Below are 22524 nucleotides of genomic sequence, written 5' to 3'. Positions count from 1 at the left end.
GATAGTTTTGTGATAAATGAATCGGAAGCATCGACATGTGCCATGAAAGTAAACAGTGGAAAAACAAATAAGAGGGGAAAATATGCTGATAAGGATGAGATTAAAAAGGAGATGAAAACAAATGGAAGTGCAACAAAATAAAGAAACCAAGATCTTCAAAATCAAGTGACTTTGTGACTTCAAGTGACTTTGTTCAAGAGGAGATTGAAAGATAAAAACACTGTTGTGTCTCTAATTCCTAAGTGACGTCAGCAAAACGGAGCATTTTTGCATTTTCTGAGAACATCTTGTAGAACATAGATTAAGAACAGACGAACAGAAATGACAGAGTTTTAATATGTATTCATGGTAATTAGCAAAAAGTATGTCACTACCTAGTGTGAGTACCAAGATACAGTCTAACGAGACTGTAAGAGTCCACAGCTCTGTGAGGCCTTTAGCGCAACGCTAACATTAGCATGCTAACAGGCTCACAATGACAATGCTATTTGATCTAATGGTAACAAGGGAATGACAGTTTTGTTAAATCTAAATGTTTTAGCTATCACGTCTTATATGATGTGACAAAGAAGAAAAAGATTAAATGTGACCTGAAAGGTGAGAGGGCGGTTACATCAGCCTCTTCATAAAAATAAATAAAAACAGACTTTTTTTACTTTGATATGAAGTGAACTCCTAGAAAAGTCTTATTATGAAAATAAGAATGATGAAATTGCAATTTACAATAATGAGTTGAGTTTTAAAAATCTTTATATTTATCTGTTTATATATTTCATTTTGAAGACTTTGGGGCTTCCATAGCTTATAACCACATCGTACTAAATAAGGAGGGTTAAAGTAAAGAGCTGGAAGTTTGAATCCCTTTTTTAAACTTTCACCAGTAAAAAAGTCTTGAGCACAGCAATTCATAAAGAATAGGTTCAATAACTCCCATTATACCTTTTTTGAACCAAGATACTGTGAATATTTGGTGATTCCTATGTAGCAGATATAAATGCTAAGACTCACAGGTAAGTTTTCTACAGAGCTATTAAGTTACTTCTTTATTTTCACTAACACAAACAATTACTGCATATCCAGTCAATACCTTTACATCCACAGTTTTGAATCCATTTTATTTATTGGTAAACCATTTATAATATTCTATGCAAGTATTATAATATCACGTCTTGGTAATTGTATTATAAATAAAGTGCCTCCAGAGAATGAGGTAGCAGATTCATATGAGGAAAAGAAGGTGAGTTTGTAGCAGGGAAACAGGTAAAGAGGGTTTGGTTTTCAGGGAAGTCAAATGTTTCTAATTCCAGAGGAGAACAGGTTCAACAGGCTTTGCTGTCACGACTGTCACCAACATGGGACATGATTCAGCCGAGCTTCCTCATATATCCAAGGTAAGACCACCGCTCTGATACATCTCACACATCACATTGTTTAATTAGCGACAGAGGACTCGTACGACTGTCAACAGGCGGTTTGTTTATGACAGAGGCAGGTCTGCTCGTGTTTGGATCAGACCACGGCTTTGGCTCGGTTTGCATGAGTAAAGAAAGTCTCATGTGAGCTAAAATTACTTGGCTGCATTCAGCAGGTGTGTTTGACGGCAGATGCTGGTGGTTTGACGTGAGTTTGATACTGTTGTTTTTAGGACACTGATTGGCATTAAAGCATATTTTGGATAAGCAGCGATGTGGAATCACATGACTCAGCATTAACTGTGTTCATACTATTGTAACATTGAGTTCTTTGAACTATTGTGTGTTTTACTGAGCTTTTGGTTTGTGTTAAGATCATAGTATGACGTACAATAATAAGTAGTAATACTTAATGCAGTGGTGGAATGTAACTAAGTACAATATTGAGGTACTTAACTTTATGCTTCTTTGAATTTTACTCCACTACATTTATCTGACAACTTTAGTTCTGTCACTTTGTAGGTTCCTCAAACAATTGATGATGTATTATTATGGATTAAGCTACTCAGCAGAATAGTCCAGTGAAATAATAGGTATTTTTTTGAAATGGTCCATTCTGCATAATTAATACTCTGGTACTTAAAGTAGATGTTGATGCTATTGTACTTTTACTAAAGTAAGACTTTGAATGCAGGTGGGCACTTCACATCAATCTAATGAGAGTAAAAAATATGTTCTCTCTGAATCTACTTTACAGTATTTGTATTTGCGTATATTTAAAGTGCTCCTGAATTTATAATGTTACTTAGTCAATACAACATTGGCACCATTAACATGTCGTCTACTTTGTCTCTGTACTGACTAAACAAAAATGCCGCAGTGTGTGCTGTGTTGGTTTAACACTGTCACGTTAAACCTCACCGGTTCAGACTGGTGAACGCACCGAGATCCCAAGCGTGCTGCTCTCTATTGTTCACTCTTTAGCAGTGGAGGGAGGAGACGATACCGGTTACTCCCACAACAGAATCGAGCTGCCGAGTTCATTGTCCTCACGTACACTGGGCTGGTGGACAGAAGCTGTTTTTGCCAGTTAGGAGCTCAATATAAATGGCAGCGAACGCCACTTGGTGGAGCACATAAATAGAAAATCTGCAACTAGAGTCCCGATCTACATGACGTGCTAGACATTCATGTGACACGTGATAGTTTTCAGTTAGCTGAGTGCAACACTTCCTTAGAAAGCAGTAAAATGTTCAAAGACACCCTACAATGTAATGAAATCCTTAAAACTATTCTGGATCTGAAAAGTGTGTCTGACAATGGACAATGAGTTACATTTATTTAGTCAAACAACAAGCAATTAGTTATTGGTTGCGACTCTAGATCCAGATGAAGACACAGGAATTTTGTAAAAATACTACTTAAAAGGTTAAGAATGTAGTTTAATGCTTAATCTCTTGTTCCATACATTTTCCAATTTCATTAAATAGTTTTTAAGATCCTGCTAACTAACAGATGAATTAACACTTCCAAAATGATACAATACAATGGAACTTTATTCATCCTATAGGAAGTTATTGTGTCAGAGTTTGATCAAAGATTTCAACAGAAGAATAACAAAAAAACAGTAGAATATAAATATAAACATATATGAACAATAGAGAAATAATTATTAAGTGTAAAACTAAAATAGAAATAGTAAATTACGACAACAAAGGATTCAAAACAAGAGTAAAAATAAAAGTGTATAAGAAGTAATACTAACACCATTGCTGAATAGAAAGTAAAATAGAAAAGTTTGTTAATATTGTGCGTGATATTGTATATGATGTTGAAAAAGTAAAAACTCATCCCCATGAAGACAAATTCCAGTTAATAACATGTAACTCCAGGTTTTTACTAAAGTAAACACCATGAGGTTCACCACATGTGAATTATCCGCCTCTTCTCTCCGTCACTAGCTTCCTGTTTGACTGGATGATCTTCTGATGGAACCCCCTTCGTATGAGGAGGCCAGTCTACACCCTCCTGCTCTGGGCACAGCACCATTCAACATCCTCCCTCCCCCCTACTACCACGCCTCCCTTCACTCACCCCCAACACCTCCTCCCACCTACAGAGAAGCAGGTAAGACAAAATCTCTCTTTCCCCATTTATTTCATCCACAGCAAGCCGGCTAAATTTGAAAATGCATCGTTTGTTTCTATGTCTCGGGCCCTCTGTCCACACTAAATTTGTATTTCTCTCACCCGCAAACTGATCTTTCTTAAAACAGTATGCAGGATGGATAAATCTCAAAATTAAAAAGCATGAAAGATGATTGCAAAGAGCAGAAGGGGGCAGAAAGAGCAAAGTAACAAGGCCGTCTGTCCCAATTTGATGTTTTGCGTCCACATTAGGCCTTTCCATGTCGTTTTTTGTAGCGATGTCAGTCCATAGAGAAACGCCCAAACAACATGAAACGACTAAATCTCTTCTTCTTTGCCCTCTTTTCAGTTGTCAGCAAACATCTGGTGAGGAGTGGGAGAGACAGCCCACCTAACCAAATCATTATTTCATGGTCGAGAAAGACGTCTTCTGACAAAATCAACATAAATGCAGATTCCTGACTACAGCTCTGCTGTGCAATTAAAATGAGCGATCACAGATATCACACACATCACACATATTCATATATGCTTACATCGTCGTTTTGGTGAAGCGGCGTTAAAGATATAATCTCTGACGGCAGCGGTAGATATTTTGGCGTTGGAGGGTTATTAACATTGTATGACTGAATAACTGTTCATCAGAGTGAGGCCTGTGGGAAGAGACTGTGTTTGTGTCTGGTTGTTTTCATACAGTTTAGCTTAATCTGGAGTGAGGGAAAAAGATGCTTTTACAAATTTAATGTGGACATATTTCTTTTTTCCTAGTCAGAATCCAGCCTAATCCTTTTCCTGTACTGACTGTGCCAAATGCTGGGACGTCACAAAACTATGGAACCATAATCCATCCGCTGACACAAAGTATTAAAGCTACATCTTTACTATCAATCTTAATTACACAAACCAACTGTGTGGATGAAAATAATATTCAATCGCTGATATCCGTCCTGTGCCTTCTGAATACCAGTTGGTGGAGCACCGTCCTCCCGCAGCCGACAACCTCAGCCGGCAGTAGTGACGACGCAGCCGTCGCCTGTTCCCGTCTCTGTGACACATCTGGGAGACGTCCCTGCTCTGGTACGCTGCCCACACTGCCACAGAGTTGTCACCACTAAAGTCACGTACCTGCCTGGGAGTGCCGCCTGGTGCACATGTGTGCTTCTCACAATGATGGGGTGAGACAAGCACACACACGTGCATGAGTATTTAACATCACAGAGCCAAAACCAGCTTTAACGCCTTGTATTGTGCCTCTGCTTGTTTGTGTTTGTTTCAGGTTGATCTGTGGTTGCTGTCTGATTCCGTTGATGATGAAAGGTCTACAAGATGCACATCATTCCTGCCCACAGTGTAAAAACCATCTGCACATACACACAAGGTGACACTGTGAGGATTAATATGGCTCCTCTTGTCCCAATACCACTCGTATTTCTGTCACAACAGGGAGGAATAACATGTTGTCATAAGCTAGGAATGGAAACAGCTCACTGTCCATCTACACGGGGAAGCAAGAATGTATTTAGGTGATGACAAGTGTGTGATCTAATATATATATATACAGTACACACTAAATATATTGATATAGGACAGAGGAGTAACTTATGCGGTTTGAGAAGTTTTTAGAAGATGTTATCACTGTAAAACTGCTGCTGCTTTTCACTATGAAGGAAACAATTTCCATCTTTTAACCTACCGGGGGTGACGAATACCAAAAATATTACATTTTCTATTTTAATATGATCTTTCTTTTAGATGTATGAGACATGTTTGGACATTTTAAGGCACAGCATACGCAGACATTCCTAATACATAGGAGGAAGGTAGGCCTTTGTCACTGTTGACCCTCTGTAAGAGTGTATTGTGGGGGTTTATACTTAAATAAATGAAGAGGAAAATCCATCCTTGCATGTGCACACGGCACATTACCACCAGTGTGAAAGGATGCTTTACAACATTACAATACAGAGGACATTTATGATGAATATGATGATGTCCAGTCCAGGGATTTAAGTCATAGTTGTGTTTATGGTTTTTTTGGACAACTGTATTTTCTATAGAATATTTAAATACTAAAACAACTGAATCTTTGTCTTTTTCCAAATGTATATGAAGCTTACATTCATGTTTACTTTAATGATGAAGAAGGAATCAATTCAATCAATTCAATAGCCGACATGATTGTCTTTGGTAAAGCAAACAAAGCCTTTTGGAAATGTAATTTTCTGAACATTTATTATTTGAAGGGCCCTGCACATCTAACACAAACACACACAGGCGATTGACTTAAAACACTGTTAAAATCAGACTTTATTAGTACATGCCAGTGGACCTGATGTAGTTCCAGCTCTGCCCAGCTTTAACAGGTCTAATCAACCAGAGGGAGTGAACTCACCTGAGTGAACTCACCTGTGTGGTCAAATATTAACACAGAATTGGAACCTAACAACTCAGATTGATTGACAGAACTTTTAATACAAAGAGGTACACAAGGCAATAACTAAACAAAGTTTTTGGTTGCTGTAAAAAATGTTTACATCAGTAAAGTTTACTCATATTGACAGGTTTACAATTTAAAACTATGATGAGTTGAGAAACACAAAACTCTTCAGTTGTGTACACTGTGCTTAAAATGTATCTTGTAAAAATACAGATGGGGTCTTTATGTTTGTATTGCTGCGATGCATACTTTAATATATCACTTACCGTATGCACAACTCCAGTCAACCAGGTTGATTATATTATATCTTCTAACCTCTTTTTTCCCAATTTAATTTCATGTCGTAGATTTACTCCACCAGAAATACACAAAGTGTTTGTATGTGATATAATGTATTTTATAGACTTTGTCACCTATGGACAGACCCAAGCTAGCTGTTTCCCTCGGTTTCCAGTCTTTATGCTAAGCTAACCGTCTCCTAGCTGTAGCTCCACATCTAGCAGACAGACAGTATATCAGAGTGAGGTATCAATCTTCTCATCTAAACCCCTGCAAGAAAGGAAATGAGCGTATTTCCTAAACTGGTGAACTATTCCTTTAATAATATAGACTTGATATAATAAAGGCCATTCTTATTAAAATGAATAAACACAAAAGCAGTTTGATTGATATTCGCTGGAGTGCAACCCTTCATATATGCTGTGAAATCGACCTGACGTGCAATGACTGATAAAAGCACCTGCGTTCCCTGTCGTTGTTGTAGTAATGTGTGACACTCAGTATCGCTGCCAAGTTTGATTCTTTTTCTTAAATCAAAATGTTGTTGTATTATTACTTATCATTCTATCATATTGATAGGGAAATAAATATGGTCTTGGTTACTTTGATGACGCTGTCAAGGTGTTTTATTTTTGTCACGTCTGTGGAATTTTTCAAATGCTTGAGCATGTGTGTTTGGTGAGTGCGTGCTTCCATTTTGACCTTGCTGAGGCTAACAGTGTTAGGCAAAGGGTATTTAGATATTAGTGATATACTTGATATGAACGGCAGCCAATAGCAGAGATACAGCAGGGCTCAGATAGGGAAGTTAATCAGCGACAGACTGGTGGGTCTGGTCGGCTGATAACAAAAGCATTCACAACTACCAGCTCAGCACTGATTCACACACACATACAAACACACACACACACACACACACACACACACACACACACACGCATATCAGCCCTTCATTTCACCACTCCCATCATACCTTTGTGTCAAGATTGCTCGAGTGTCCAGTTTGTCAGTCTGTAGGTGAGCAGTCATGAAGACGCTGTTGCTGCTGGGGGTGACGGCCTTCTGTCTCTGTGTGTTTGTCGCCGCTGACAAAAAACCCGAGCGACACGCAGGCAAATCATCCCCGGAGGAGGATGACGTTTTACAGCTGAAGAAAGGAAATTTCAACAAGGCACTGAGAAAATATAAGCAGCTGCTGGTGCACTTCTGTAAGTTTCACACACAGACACACACAGCTTGCTCTTGACCTACACGCTTATATATTGACCGTGAGCAATGACACCATAAGAGCTACGTAATGGTTTGAAAAATGTCTTATGGATTGCAGCAAATTCACCATATCCTTAATTACTTATTCTTTTTATTGTCAAATAAAGAAGTACTCCGAAATCTAATTTAAGTAAAAGTAAAAATCATGCATTTCAAATTTTACTTTACTTCACTGGATTATAACTAGTGATGCAATTATTTGTTCATCATTTTACTGTTGCAGCTGGTGGATGTGGTAAATTATCAACATATAACTGTTGCTGGGTAGCTTGTGAATTTCACTTGTGTGTTTGGTTTGCATTATTAAAATATATATCTGAATCTGGAAAGCAACTAAAGTTATCAAAATAATGTAGTGAAGTAAAAAGCTCAGTATGTACAAGTAAAGTAGTACTGGAACAAATGTACTTACTGTGTGTGTGTGTTTCTGTGTGTGTAGATGTTCCTCTGTCTGGAGAAGGCCATCGTATCTCAGCCGCGTTCGAAGGCGCTGCTGCAGAGCTTCAGGGGTCAGAGGTCAGACTAGCCGTGGTTGATGTGTCAAAAGAGAAAGACCTGGCGAAAGAACTCAATGTGACAGGCCTCGCCACGATCAGGCTGTACATTTCTGGAGATAAACACAACCCTGTGACTTGTCCTGGTATGTTTAAATACTCAAAACATATAGCACTCTAGAAGGGGGGCTTAAGGCCCTGCTAGCCCCTCCCTCCCGCCACCATTGACACTTGCTAAGAGTCAGAGGAGAAAACTGAAACCTCTTTCATGTCTGAGTAGTAAGTCGACCAGAACTGGGAGAGGATTAGCTTAGCATAGCATAAAGGCAAACGGGAAACATCTAGCCTGACTCTCTCAACAATTCACATTTTATTTCTCGTTTGTTTGATCCTAGAGTCTTGTCAGGTGAGGTTTCCAGGGAACCAACAGAGACTCCAGGAAGTCGCAGCACCTGGCTACAGGTTGCCAAGAAATAGTTACAGCATGTAAAATGTGTTCCTTTCACATTTCTGTTTGTGTGCAGATTAAACAAATTAGATATAACATGTAAACCACTCAGCTTCATGTTCTTCTTTGGAGAGAGCCATGCTAGCTGTTTCCCCCTGTTTCCAGTCTTTATGCTAAGCTAAGCTAATATTGGATCTAGCTCAATAGTTAACACGCGGACATGAGAGGGAAATAATTGAAATGTCAATAAATTATTTCTTCAATATCAAGGCTGAAAATGATTTGTTTTCCTGGATTGTGATAAAGTTCCTCTGAGCTCGGCGTCCATCTTAACCTGGCTGAAAAGGAGAGCGGGGTCTGCTGCTGACCTCATCGCTGACCTTAGCCAATCAGAGGCCTCAGAGGAGCTGATGGTGGTTGGCTTCTTTAAGGTGAAACCATCTGTTTAATTTTCCAGCTTCTCACTTGTGTCAATCAATTGTCTGACTAACAATTTGCATTTGCTTTTACGTGTGTGTGTGTGTGTGTGTGTAGGAGCTGAATCACGAGTACGTCCAGGTGTTTTACAATGCAGTCGTCGACCTTCCTGATATTAACTTTGCTGTGACACAGAATGATGAACTTATCACCAAATATGGTCTCACACATGACGTTGTACTGCTGTTGAAAAAGGTACTTTAAATACAACATAAGCCTCCGACAGATGGCTGTATTTGTCTGTCTCTGTGTTTTCTTAGTGCTGACTCAATCCTTTGCATTTTGGATGCAAGGGATTGGATTTAAATAATTGAACCATCACATCAAGCTACTAGAATATATTAATTCATCCATTGCTTTCTTACCTGTTTGTTTGTTGTGTGTGTGTGTGTGTGTGTGTGTGTGTGTGTGTGTGTGTGTGTGTGTGTGTGTGTGTGTGTGTGTGTGTATGTGTGTGTGTGTGTGTCTGTGTGTGTGTCTGTGTCTGTGTCTGTGTCTGTGTGTGTCTGTGTCTGTGTCTGCTGCAGTCTAAGCTTATCCAGGCTTACAAAATGACGCCTGAGACATCTAAAGAGATGCTGATCATTTTTATCACCGTCTACCAGATGGACCCCGTCACTGAGTACACGGGACAGGTAAAGTATCAGATGCATGGTACATTTTCACACACATACTGTATAACTGCTCTACTTCCAAACCTGGAAATGTTCTGTGGGGTTGGTTTTTTTTGCATTCAAACTCTAATTAAATTGGTTACTTCACCTTTTTAAAACATTAAAGAATTGTTGTCATTGTTAGTTTGTGTGAAGAGCCAATACCCATTTTTTTAAGGCCAAACATTTCACTTGATTTTGCAGATTTTTTATTCTTCTGAAAAATATTTCTATTACATATGTAGTATTAAGTAAGTAATGTGGTACGACATCTTTGTTTTGAGAATTAAAGGCTCACTTTGTTGGACTGGGACTGAAGGGTGGATGTAATTGTGATGGATCATTGTAAACTAAAACTTCAGTAATATTTTGTGTGTTTAGATCACACTTAGAGAAACTTATAGAGGTCTCTGTAGACCTTTTTTTATATTTTAAAACTCCACTGTAAACGAAACATGAATTCAACTAACCAGATGTAAACTGCTGTAGAACTATGGTGTAGGTGTTGTCTTCATTCATCTTGCTATGAAGAACCACTCTGGCAACATACAAGTAAAGCCACCAAATGTTAGTAAAAAGTTGATTTCCCCAGGGCAAGACAGTGTCCCAACACAGCTGATATTTAATTCGACAGTTTGTGTTTGCTGAAATGACCTCCTCTTGTTAATGGAGATGTATTTATGTTATTCTCTCTCTTGCAGACAGCCACTCAGATATTAACATGCCCTGTGTTAAACCACGCCCTGCTGTTTGTCAACAAAAGCTCTGCTGCCTTTAAAGAGATCCACTCTGCCTTTAATGGAGCTGCAGAAGCCTTCAGGTTGAAGGTAGAAACCAAACAAATGATTTCAAACAGCAGCACTGAAACACATATTATTTATTATTACAATAAGCCGATGGAGTACTTCACCTTTGCATGTGTATGTGTGTTCAGGTTTTGTTTGTGTGGGTGGACGTGGATGAGCCTCGTAACGGCAGGCTGATGGAGTACTTCCGGGTTCGGGACTTCGAGGCTCCTCTGATCCGACTGGTCAACCTGACGGACCATGTGACCTATCACCTGCCCTCTGACACTCTGGATGTACAGACCATAAAAACATTCTGCCAGTCCTACCTGGAGGGCAAGGCTAAGGTAACGCTCACTCTCGTTCAGTGTGCGACACATATAACAGGAACTGGAGAAACAGCTTGAAACAGCCTGATATGAATAACGTGTTTGTGTTAATGTAACAGCCTAAGATGCAGAGTGAGCCGATACCTGAAGGATGGGACAAACAGCCGGTGAAGGAGCTGGTGGGAATGACTCTGGAGGAAGTCGGCTTTAACCCCAACAAGACTGTTTTTGTCCTCTTCTGTATGTAAATTTACTTTTTATTTCAAAGCTACCCAGTTAGCTTTGATGTTTGGGAATTTTCTGAATAAACACTTAGACACGTAGGTTCATTCTGGGCTAAATTTGGTTTAAAAGTGTAACGTTTAGATACGCATTGTTTTAATAGTAATTTAAAGCTTACATATAAAAGAAGGTCCGTTACATTCAATCCTTTGCCAAACAAGTTCACACAAGGCTGAGTAAGTCTATCACCTCTAGGGAAAGCGCTCTGTATTTCACAGAATACCGGAGCTGTGCTGTTTGCTGTCTGTGGCGACTTTCCCGCACTGGCGCAGTGAATATTGGGTTTTACCTCAGCCAGAGCTAGTAAAGAGGGCAGGAAGGGGGAAGAGACAATAGCAATGGAGCAGCAGCTAGAAGTATGGTGGAACCTAAAGTATGGTGGAAGCTAAGGTGGAAAATCCCCAAAAGTGTTCAGGAAAAGTGTCTGGGTGCTACAGATTATAAAAAGAAACTCGGCATTTGGATTAAGGATTAAAGTATTAAAAAAAACTAAAAATGATCAATGGCGGGGACAAACACGAATCACGTGGCGAGCTCACCTGCAGGCATTCGTCATAAGCATGCATCCACATCTTTGTGTAATTACTCACACTGCCAGAGGGGGAGACTATAGTTCCTCACTCCAGCTTTAAAGTTACAGTATTCTAAGTTCCCCTTAACTCCAGAGAGCATTTTAGCATCTTTCAGCTCATTATTTAGATTTTCCAGACACTTTACTGTTATGAATATTGTGATTTTAGCTTGTTGTGTTGTCCCCCAGGCTTAAAAAATAAATGAACGCAGGTTTAAATATACAACCAACTAAATTGGCACATAGATGTTATTAGACCTTCAAATCAACAAATTCATGCTTCCTTGCTCACTACTTTTTATCACTTGCCTGCTGTATTGAAGAAGACTTGAAACTAGCGACTTTTGTTGTTTTCATTGTGCTTTCTTAGCTTCCCCACTTTCTATGTTGCAACTCGTGTCTGTTCACACATATAGGTATAAATCTCTCACTACTTACTGTGTATTTCAGATCTTCCCTACAGTGCGGCGTCCCGTGCTCTGTTTCCACTGTGGGAGGAGTTGGCCGAGGCCATGAAGGAGCGAGAGGACGTGGTCGTCGCTCGTATCGATGCCTCAGCCAATGACATCAACATGTCAATGCAGGGCAGATACCCATCACTCTGCCTCTTCCCTGCTCTATATGCTGAAAGAGTAAGGAGCATATCAATGATTCTTTTGTTTGTTTTGTAATATATCCCATGAGTCTTATGCATAAAATAACCTAATTATTATTGTCGAATGACTGAGGTAATAATGTGCTGTATGTGATATCTGTGTTCCTGTCAGGTGGTGGTTTATACTGGTAAGAAGAAGGTGAAGGACCTGGTGAAGTTTGTAGATAAAGAGATGGGGGAAGCCAAAAAATACAGAGTTACGGTAAATTATAGCCCCACAAACAACAACATCACTGCAGTGTTTTTAAGTTTGTGTGTGTGTGTGTGTGTGTGTGTGTGTGTGTGTGTGTGTGTGTGTGTGTGTGTGTGTGTGTGTGTGTGTGTGTGAGAGAGAGTTGCCTGTCTTTTAAAAATAAACGTCTTTCTTTGGTGTCTCCAGGAGGATGAAGACAGGAGGAAGTACATCGAGGCTGCAAAAGCTGAAGAGGCAAAAGAAGCCAACAAAACTAAAGACGAGCTTTGATACAGAAACAAAGAGAGTACTGTGTGTGTGTGTGTGTGAGTGTGTGTCATACCATTTAGTCAGTACTCTTTAAAGATAGATCTGGTTGTATCTACTCAACCAAGTTGTCATTAACTGTCCAATCAAATCCAATAAAATGTCTTCGGTTCAAAACGCAGATGGTTACATGACTTTTTATTTATTGACAGAACTGTAGATTAATAATGAAAAATATAGAGCTTGACCGACACATCACGGTTGATTTTATCGGCCGATTTTATCTTCAGATTTATATCGTATTTGCTAATATGTCGGCCAATAATGTGCAAAAATGTGCAGCACATAAATGGCAAAGATGCGATACTTTAAACTGTTCCGTGTTTGTCCACCAGAGAGTGCTGACAAATGTGTTCTGTAAAATGTCCTGTTCATATCTTGCCCCCATTAAAAAACAGTAAAGGGCTATTATCAAAATGATTGATAATAATAATAATACAAAATTATATTTATAAGTTTAAAATGATCGTATAAAACAACACACTAAAAACATACAATACACAAAACAGTAATTTGTTAATGTTCAGCGTTTATGGTAAAGGTTCATCTCTATTTTTGTTTTAGTTACCAAATCCTACAGACCAAAACCAACACTGATCCTTCTAACTAGTGTTTTCCTTGTAGCCAGCATTCTATATATTTGAATCTGATAAATTTCAGGCCCTGAAATAATGAATTAAAAAGACTCCCTATTTTCAGTGGGGCTTTGAAACAGTATTTAAATGTTCATGTAGAGGAAATTTAAAGACATTTTTCATTCAACAGTTAACTGAATATAATCTGTAAAAAAGAGTAGAGAGTCTTTGGGGTTGGGCTTTTGGCTTATCACCTGGTTACAGCCCTGCTGATATGCCATTGGTCAAAACTCTTTGCATGTTTAAAAATAAAAACTTGAGTCTCTTTTAATCATAATGTTGCTTAACATCTGTTGGTTAAAAACGTTAGTTTGTCAAACGATAACACATGGTTAAATCATCATCTATCAAAAAATAGAAATATCGCTCAGCACTAAACTAGCCTATAACAAAAGCCTGATATGGGAAATCATAGGTTTGTGTTATACGTTCTTTTTGGACAAAAAAATATTCCTCTTCATCAGCCTAACATCTAAAAAGGGTTAAACGCGTCATAATAACACAATGTTAATTGACAGTTGAAAATGTGCGGTGCAGCTCTGATCCGCTCCCAGTGACGCGGTGTGACTTCACACGGAGGCTGGAGGAGGACGCCGCGGCTCCGCGCAGCTCTCTGACCGTCTCCTCTCGTTCTCTCGGCGGGCGTCAGGCTGCACATTGCCGGAAGGATGGAGCCAGCGGGAGCGTACGGCGCCAGGAAGGCCGGCAGCGTCCCCTTCGATCCGGTCGCCTTCTTCACGCATCCCCGGACCATCCTCAGACTGATGTCGTGGGTGAGTAAGCCTCCTCTGCAACGTGCGGGTTAACATCAATGGACAGGCCTACCTGCACCCCCCCACTCCCCCCCCCCCCCCCCCCCCCTGTCTCTCTCCCATTCACATTGTTTGTGTCTCTCGCGCTTTGCCTTTGTGTCTTTTTTGTCGGGATTCATACAAAAAATGTATGTTTTATAAAAGGCTCATTACCTTTGAATTAGATATCTGTTGTGCAGCTCGGTCTAATAAATATAAATGATTTCAGAGATGCAGCTTGTGGCTGGAGCTCGAGGACCAGCGTCTGATTACCATATATTTATCTGGAGCCTCTTTGTGTCTAGATAGCGCTTTGGATGTTAATGCCCCCTAACCAGAATGTAACACCTCTCTTTCTGTCTCTCTGGTGCGATGCTGTGCAGCTGTGAGTCACCATACAGCATGTGCATTGAAGGAACAATTTGGTTTTAATTAAAGGAGGCATAGCAAGTTAACAGAAGCCCATAATAACCCGTCTCTTTCTTTCTGTCTCTGTTTCTCATAATTTAATTCAGTTCAACATTGTTTGTCATTATAATGTGCCAGTGCTCCTTAAATGAAACAAAGTAAAATAAATCAGTAAAAGCAAACCCAAGTCAAGACAAAAAAACAGATCAGATCAGTACAATAAATAATTAAAATACATTAAAATGAATTGCTGTAGAGATAAGGGCTGTGAAGAGCCATTATTTTCATGATCAATTAATATTGCCAATGATTTTCTCAATGATTCATTGTTTGTAAAATGTGTTAAAAGACAAATGCCCTAAATCAACAAAGAAAAGCAGTAAATACTCACAAATGAGAGGCAGGAACCAAGAAATGTTTAGCATGTTTTGGTTAAATAACATCTAAAAAGATTAATCGGTTTATAAAATAGATTATTTTCAATCAATTCAATGTTTTATTTTAATGAGACTTTGAGACATCCGACACTGATACTTCTGCTATCAACCAAATACAACCGAGGTAAATGACGACTGCTTAGCAACTGTTCAAAGTGGAAAATGTCCATCACAATTTCTCAAAAGCCCAATGTGATGTCTTCATAGTTCTTAAATTAATCAGCATTTCATCAAATTACGACTAGACTAACTTGAAGGTAGGGCAGTCGGCATTGAGGCCCCTTTTTTTTGTTATTGTACATTTTGAAAAACTCAAAATGCAATGAGGCCTCACAGAAACAATGTTACTTGAGGATATCTCAAAATGTTGCAAATAAAACTGAATCTGTCTGCATGCCTGTGCCAGTAAGAACAAGTGGAGAATGTTTTGTAATTTGGGTGCACTGACCCTTTAAGAAATCTTGCTTGATCCCCAGTTCACCAAACTGGATGACTATTTTATAACAACCGAGTCCACAGCACAGACACTCGAACAGAAGCTGTGTTTGTACTGGTGTGTCTGTGTGTGGTATGTATGAGGAATGAAAGGCATTCAAACACCAGTGTGAGTTCGTTCTCTTCTACCTGTTACAATAATAAAACCGCTCACTTGTCTTGTCTTCCCCTGCAGGTTTTCTCCATGGTGGTGTTCAGCTGCATCGTGAACGAGGGCTACATCAACATCGGCAGCGAGCGTTTGCTGTGCGTCTTTAACAACAACGCTGATGCCTGTAACTATGGTGTTGCCGTGGGCGTGGCCTGTTTTTTGGGCAGCATCTTTTTCCTGATCCTGGACATTTACTTCCCCTCCATCAGCAGCGTCAAGGACAGAAGACGGGCTGTAATGCTGGACCTCGGCTTCTCTGGTACATAATATACACACAGATACACTGGTGGAAAATACTTACTGTACTTCAGTACAATTTTTAGGTACTTGTACTTTACTTGAGTATTTTCTATTTTCTGGTATCTTTATACTTCTACTCAACGATTTCAGTGGCAAATCATTTTATTTTTTACTGAACTAATTCATTTGACAACTTTAGTAAGTAGTTACTTAGCTGATTCCGAGTAATGATACACAATATAATCTACAAATATATTAGGATGTAATATTATAAATTGAGGTAAAACTTGATTGATCCCCTGGAAGGAAATTTACACGCTGCCCAAAAAATAAGTTCAAATTAACTATTTATCAGCTGCAACGTTACAGTGTTGTACACATGCGCAATACCACTCTCATGTCTGTAAGGTAAATATGCCAGAAGCTGGTTATCTTAGCACAAAGACTGGAAACAGGGGGAAACAGCTAGCATGGATCTATCGAAACCTAAATACTCACAAACAGACTAAACAGCTACAGGAGGGATTGGCACAACATTTAGTATGAACATTCATGGTCCCCAGAAGATAAATTGGATCAACTTTAAAAATGTTAATCTCGCGCTATCATTAGTTCAAATACTCGAACTAATAAGCAAATGTAAGCCTGCAAACAGGCTAAACAAAGATGGCTATGCTAATGTTAGCATTGTCATTGTGAGCGTGCTGACGTTAGCAATAATAAAGTAAAATCAGCATAAGGTTTCTGATAAAAGAAAGTTTGTTTTAAGAGATTTAAAAGGTGCTGCACATTACCTTTTTTTCTGTGTCCCGCCTCCAGGTCTTGCAAGCTTCCTGTGGTTCGTTGGCTTCTGTTTTCTGGCCAATCAGTGGCAGGCTACCTCACCAGACGAGCTGCCATTGGCCCAGGGCTCAGACGCTGCCAGAGCCACCATCGCTTTCTGCTTCTTCTCCATCTTGACCTGGGTGCGTATGTTTATACCTGTTTGTCTAAAACCTGTCCTCTGTTTGTGTGTACATTCATGTGTGTGTGTTCATCATCATCATCATCATTATCATCATCTTGTTTGTTTGTATGTGTGTGTATTTCAGGGTTATCAGTGTTTGCTGGCAATGAACAGATTTAAGAACATTTCCTTCATGGAGGACAAGCAAAGGCTCTTACCAAAGAGCCTTCCCACCCTCTCTCTAGTCTAACACACACACACACACATACACACACACACACACACACACTTGTATATTGAGGAAGGTTATGTAGGTTCGGGTTTCCCTCATGGATACTAGTTAAGTAGTAGAATTGGCGGATTCAGAGTAGGAGTTTTCCAATATGAATCATAACGATGCTCAATGCTGTGATCCACTGTTCTTGTGTGTTAAACAAACTTCGAATCACTAATTTAAACTACAGATTGGTGGCCCAAGGGTTAGAGTTTTTTGAGTTCGATCCACTGACAAGCAGGGATAAATGTCGGTGGGGAAAGTGAAAGAGCAGTGCTTGCAAGTCCTTCTTTGCAACCATTAAGGTGCCCTTGAGCAGGGATCTTAACCCCCAACTGATCAGTTAAGCTGCTCAGTAGCCAACAGTCCAGACTGCGGCTCCACTGAGCTGTTTCGAGGTGTGAATGTACATGTGGGGATGTGAACAGAGTGTTCTTGAAAAGAAGCTGCTCTCAGCGAAACTTAAATAAAAACATTTGCAATTCCAGAGAACAGAGGACAGATTTATTATCCATTGACAACTCAGCGGGCCTTGTTAAAACTATTTCATCGCCAAACTAAAAGCAGCCATTTATCTCACTGTCAGAGAACGTTAAGAGGTTAAGCTGTAATTGTGTCAGTATGTAGCAAAAGACCCCTTTTTCAGCTTGCTACATCATTTAACTCCAATAGTTCTGTGGTAATTGGTTCCAACAGTCTTCATAGAGGATTTATAGCATGTGTCACAGAGCCGAATCAATGCTCTTTTGACTGTGGCTCTGGACTCTAAGGGGAAGCCTTCTGATTTTACACATTAAAGCTGGTTTACTGTCATGAGAAGTTCAACTTGTGAAAACTGTTGAATAAAGTCAGGTCATGTTAATGGTATTTACACAGCCCTATATCACACTTTACAATCTGTACAGCATACAACATCCTCTATCCTTAGACCCTCGCTTCTAATGTGTTCTGGCTTCCTAACAACCTGAGTGTTGCATTAGGGTTGTTTCATCTTCTAACCTTTAGCAAAAATCTGCCTTGGAATGGAGTTTTAAAGAAGGCGATTTACTAAGCATGGATGGTATACAGTAGTAGTACACGGTAAGATGCTCTCAAGCTGCATTATCTTAACACACTAAGGACCAAAAGTCAAGATATCTCAGCCTCTGCTACCTTGATCTCTTCTCTGTCCTCCAACTTTATGAAAGTATAATACTAAATCTGTAAACCTAAACAAGTGACCTTCTGTTCCAATCTTCAATCTTCAGAGTGACAGCACTTTTAACCAAACTGTGCACGTTTCCAAGTTAATAGCTCTTTTCCACTGCAGTAACTTGCTAAACTGTAATGTAACCGGTAAACATCATCATGGTATCTGCTTTTGTTTCTACTGTTTTGTTGCCATTGGGGATGAGTTCCTGGAACTCAACTCATGCATTACTCAGGAGATTATAAGAAATGCTCCAGTTCTATGAACTCTCATACGTTGCCGTCAGTGCAGGTGTGTTCTTACATCACAACAAGGACAACAAACACAATAACTTTAACCACCATTGAACCTTGTATTGAATCGGACAATCATGCTCGAAAAAAGACCAACAATGGAGAACGCTGTTCATAAACAGCTGGAGTCAGAGATTACCAATGAAAGGGTGCACCATTAGATTGCTTTGAGTCCGGCAGAAATGTGATTGCAACACACAGCCAAACAGTGCAGGGCAAAAGGTTAGAAGGATTAAACTAAGATTAAAGAAAAGTGATTTGAAACGCTGGATTCTATTTTTGGTTACTGACCAGCTTTTTTGTATTTCCACACTTCAAGTTTGTAAATGCTGTATACAGTGGACCCAGAACCAAATCCTCAAAAGGTTCCTAAAAATGTTTGTTTTGGGAATCCCTGGATGGTTGTATACATTTTTGATTTCTATTATTGCAGACAAAAATATCTCAACAGCTATTGGATGGATTGCCATAAAAGTTGTTCAGAAATTCATAGTCTTTGTAGGATGAATCCCACTTATTTTGGTGATACCCTGACTTTTCATCTAAGGCCATAATCAGATAAAAGTTTCCATTCATCCAATACTTTGTTTTATGACCAAATACCTCCAAATGTAATGACATTATCACTAGCTCCAACTGCACTTTGTGTTTAAGGCTAATTGGCGAATGTTACCATACTAACACACTAAACTAAGATGGTGAACCTGGTAAACATTATAAATTCATAACATGTTGAGAGCATGTTAGCATTGAGAGCATGTTAGCATACTGATGTTAGCAATTAGCTCAAAGAACCGATGTGCTCCACAAGCCGCTAGCATGGCTCTAGACGTCTTCGTCTTGCTGAGAATAAGTGCTGTAACAGTGGCTCTAATGCAAATCAGTTTGTAAGTAACAGCCTCTGCTAACGCGTGTTCGTGTGTGTGTGCGTGTGCGTGTGTGTGTGTGTGTTACTAACAGGTTGTACTGACGCTGAGTGCACTGCGGCGCTTCCTAACTGGCAGCAACACGAACTTGTTCACATGGCAACACCTGGATCCTCCCCTCGGCAGTGCTAGAGCTACACCGTACCCCATCGCTAACGGAGCTACCATAGTAACCACCAACCCCTATCAAGCGCCACCCTTCACTGAAACCCTGGACCCCCAGAAACTCACACAGCAGAGACCTGTGGCTCCGGCCTTCTAGAGACGGACAGAAAGAGGTGTGTGTTGAAATACACTGTGTTCGACGCGGGCACAGACAACGTCCTGCCTCGCTGATTAGTGGCTTTCAATCCTCTCCTGGGATTGGTGGGCTTTTTGGGTCACGTGAGGATGTATGATCTATTTTCACCATGGCAACTGCTGGCTCAGCTTAGTTAGTAGAAACTCTCTGTGTCAAGAATTGTCTTCTTCTGCACATGCTCACACAGTCTCCCACACACACACACACACACACACACACACACACACACACACACACACACACACACACACACACACACACACACACACATTGATGCACGCAAAGACAGCTGTACTCACTCACACCTGGATATATATGTGTAGAAGTGGAAACACATTTATGTAACACAATTATGTGTGTATATATACACATACACACCTGGAGGCACACACACAGACTGCATGTTTGTATGGAGAGATGCAGAATAACATAGATATAGATCTGTGATGATGCTCCATCTGCCTTATAAAGGGACACAAGGTCTTTAGTGAAGAAAATATGAAGGGCCCTGGAGCGTTGTTTATCTGCTTCTCAGTCAGTCTGACCCATCACAAGCTGCCCTGCAGAGATGTGGCCTCCGATCAGGTGAAATTGAGACTGAATGGCAGGTTGACCAATAGACTGCGAGGAAACTAGTGCGGCGTTGGCAGAAATTGTTACATTTCTCTTGGCAAGAAAACAAAGGCAGGATAGCTTAATGCATTCTGAATTCTATAGTGTTTCAGTGTAAAATATTCATGTGATTAAATATTTTATTGTGATATGCTGAAGTGGTAAAGTGAAATATGAAAAATAAAATCTATCCACCACCACTATCAGAGCTGTGAAAGTATTTTTGTTCACATCAACTTTAAACGTTTTGCTTCTTGCAATGTGAGAAATTCCTTTTAGTAAAAGTATGTATTGAGACCTAGATCTAACGATGTGTTATGCATATTAATCAACATCTACTGGAGGACTATAATTAGAAAGTGTGCTTGAATGTATTACCAGCTGCAGGAAACAGCTGTACTGTATGTTGACTCTATTTTTGGATTAAACAAATAATGTCAAGGGGCCTACAAAGGGTTCTACCCGGTTACGTTCAACAACACGCACATACAGTGTGTGATAAGAAAAAATTATGATGAAGTATGCCATACTAAAGGTTGCATACAAAATGTATGTCACTCTATGACTTTTTTAACATACTTTACCAAAAGCTTTTGTCGACTTTCTTACTTACTTAGTATATGTCGATATAAATTAATTGTATGGTAGGTCGTTAAAAGTCCCCAAAAGTCACGAATAGTATCTTTTAAAAGGCGATAAAATACTTAGTATAGTACGTGGAAAGACTTACAGTAGATTCTGTCAAGAAAAGAAAAGAAAAAAGTGATAATACAGTATGTCGAAAAATGTTAAAGAAAAAGTCATAGTATAGTATGTCGAAGAAACGTGTTAAAAAAGTCATAGTATATTGAAAAAAGTTATATTATAGTATGTCAAAAAAGGTTATATTATAGTATGCCAAAAAAGTCAAAGTAGAGTACGTCGAAAAAAAGTCATAGTTAAAAAGTCGAAAAAATACATAGTATAACACATTTTTGCGTCATACTATATTAAGAATCTTTTCGAAATACTGTACTATGACTTTTTTGACATACTGTACTATACTACTTTTTTAAATTTGTACTCAAAGGTATATACCCCGTCTTTCCATTTACTCATCGCCAGGTCGTTGTTGCAACCACAGTGGTAGTTAGTTGTTCTTGGTCATAGTAATCTTAAATTCTGAGTTTATTCCTTGTGTTGCCTGTACTTACCTTGTCTTCCTGTGCCCACAGTGGATCATCCTCTCCGGTTCCCCAGCCTGTCTGCCTCGTCAGCACATCCAACTCCCTGTCACGCTCTCAACCCTCTCTGCCTGCCCTGCCTTTCTCCGTCCAGTCACCCACCCTCGCCATCTTACCCTCGGTCTCCGCTGCTCTATATCACCACTCATTACTGTATACCCTGAAAATAAACCTTTCACTTTTATTACTTCCTCGTCTGTGTCTGCATTTGGGTCCAACAACAGTCTGTAACAGTATGTCGATAATTGACCAAAAAAAAGTCATAGTATGTCGAAAAAAGTAATAAAAAATTCATAGTGTCGTATGCCAAAATAAGTAATAAAAAAGTTGTATGTCAAAAAAATGTATTGTATGGTAGGTTGAAAAAAGTCATAGTTTTGAAAGTCATAAAACAATTCGTAGTATAACACTAGAACAAGAAATATCTATAAAAGCTAAAGTATAGCGCGTCAAAGAATTCCTAAAAAAGTCATAGCATAGTATGTACAAAAAAGTCATACAATAGTATGTACAAAAACACAATAGTATAGTATGTTAAAAAGAGTCATAAGTGTGTCGTAACAAGAAAAAAGTCATAGTATGTCATAAAAACGTCATAGTATGTCATTTAAAATGTCAGTAAATAATCGCATAGTATGTAATAAATAAACATGATAAAAAAATGTGTCACAAATAAAACTTTTAAAAAGTAATTATTTAGTGTCACAAAACATTTTTTATGTCATAACAAAATGTTTTGACAAAATTATAGTTTTGAATGCCAAAAAAAGTCATAAAGTCATACTATAGTATGTCACAGAACATTTTATATTTAATGTCAATGTCATAAAAAAGTCATACATGTATAGAGTCATACACCGGAGTCT

General features: G+C 39.2%; 3 protein-coding genes across 5 annotated transcripts; all 3 read left to right on the top strand.

Annotated features, from left to right (window-relative positions):
• Nucleotides 1-1332: 1332 nt before the first annotated feature.
• Nucleotides 1333-6814, top strand: LOC306696186 (lipopolysaccharide-induced tumor necrosis factor-alpha factor). Of its 3 annotated transcripts, none has more exons than XM_079159736.1 (5): nt 1333-1391; nt 3374-3539; nt 4328-4420; nt 4527-4734; nt 4836-6814. In XM_079159736.1, exons 2-5 carry the CDS (start codon nt 3401-3403, stop codon nt 4939-4941), a joined length of 546 nt encoding a protein of 181 aa, XP_079015862.1. In that variant the 5' UTR covers nt 1333-1391; nt 3374-3400; the 3' UTR covers nt 4942-6814. The 3 variants fall into 3 exon arrangements, with proteins under 3 accessions (XP_079015862.1, XP_079015864.1, XP_079015863.1); XM_079159738.1 differs by lacking the exon at nt 1333-1391 and adding an exon at nt 1516-1588; XM_079159737.1 differs by lacking the exon at nt 1333-1391 and adding an exon at nt 1555-1620.
• Nucleotides 6815-7270: 456 nt separating this feature from the next.
• LOC306696043 (protein disulfide-isomerase) lies at nt 7271-12852 on the top strand. The gene is made up of 11 exons (XM_079159531.1): nt 7271-7483; nt 7984-8184; nt 8793-8917; nt 9021-9158; nt 9491-9598; nt 10318-10443; nt 10551-10748; nt 10850-10970; nt 12034-12215; nt 12351-12440; nt 12618-12852. The coding sequence occupies exons 1-11, from the start codon at nt 7303-7305 to the stop codon at nt 12699-12701; spliced, it is 1554 nt and encodes a 517-aa protein (XP_079015657.1). The 5' UTR covers nt 7271-7302; the 3' UTR covers nt 12702-12852.
• Nucleotides 12853-14040: 1188 nt separating this feature from the next.
• Nucleotides 14041-19784, top strand: LOC306695932 (synaptogyrin-3-like; the record flags this gene model as incomplete). Its single annotated transcript, XM_079159370.1, has 4 exons — nt 14041-14145; nt 15679-15913; nt 16714-16859; nt 19557-19784. The coding sequence occupies 4 exons, from the start codon at nt 14041-14043 to the stop codon at nt 19782-19784; spliced, it is 714 nt and encodes a 237-aa protein (XP_079015496.1).
• Between the last annotated feature and the right edge of the window lie 2740 nt (nt 19785-22524).

Source organism: Pholis gunnellus, assembly GCF_910591455.1.
Source record: "Pholis gunnellus genome assembly, chromosome: 5".
In the NCBI taxonomy this organism is placed as follows: Eukaryota; Metazoa; Chordata; class Actinopteri; order Perciformes; family Pholidae; genus Pholis; species Pholis gunnellus.
The sequence above is the reverse complement of the archived record's forward strand: the minus strand, read 5'-3'. Positions and strand labels throughout refer to the sequence as shown.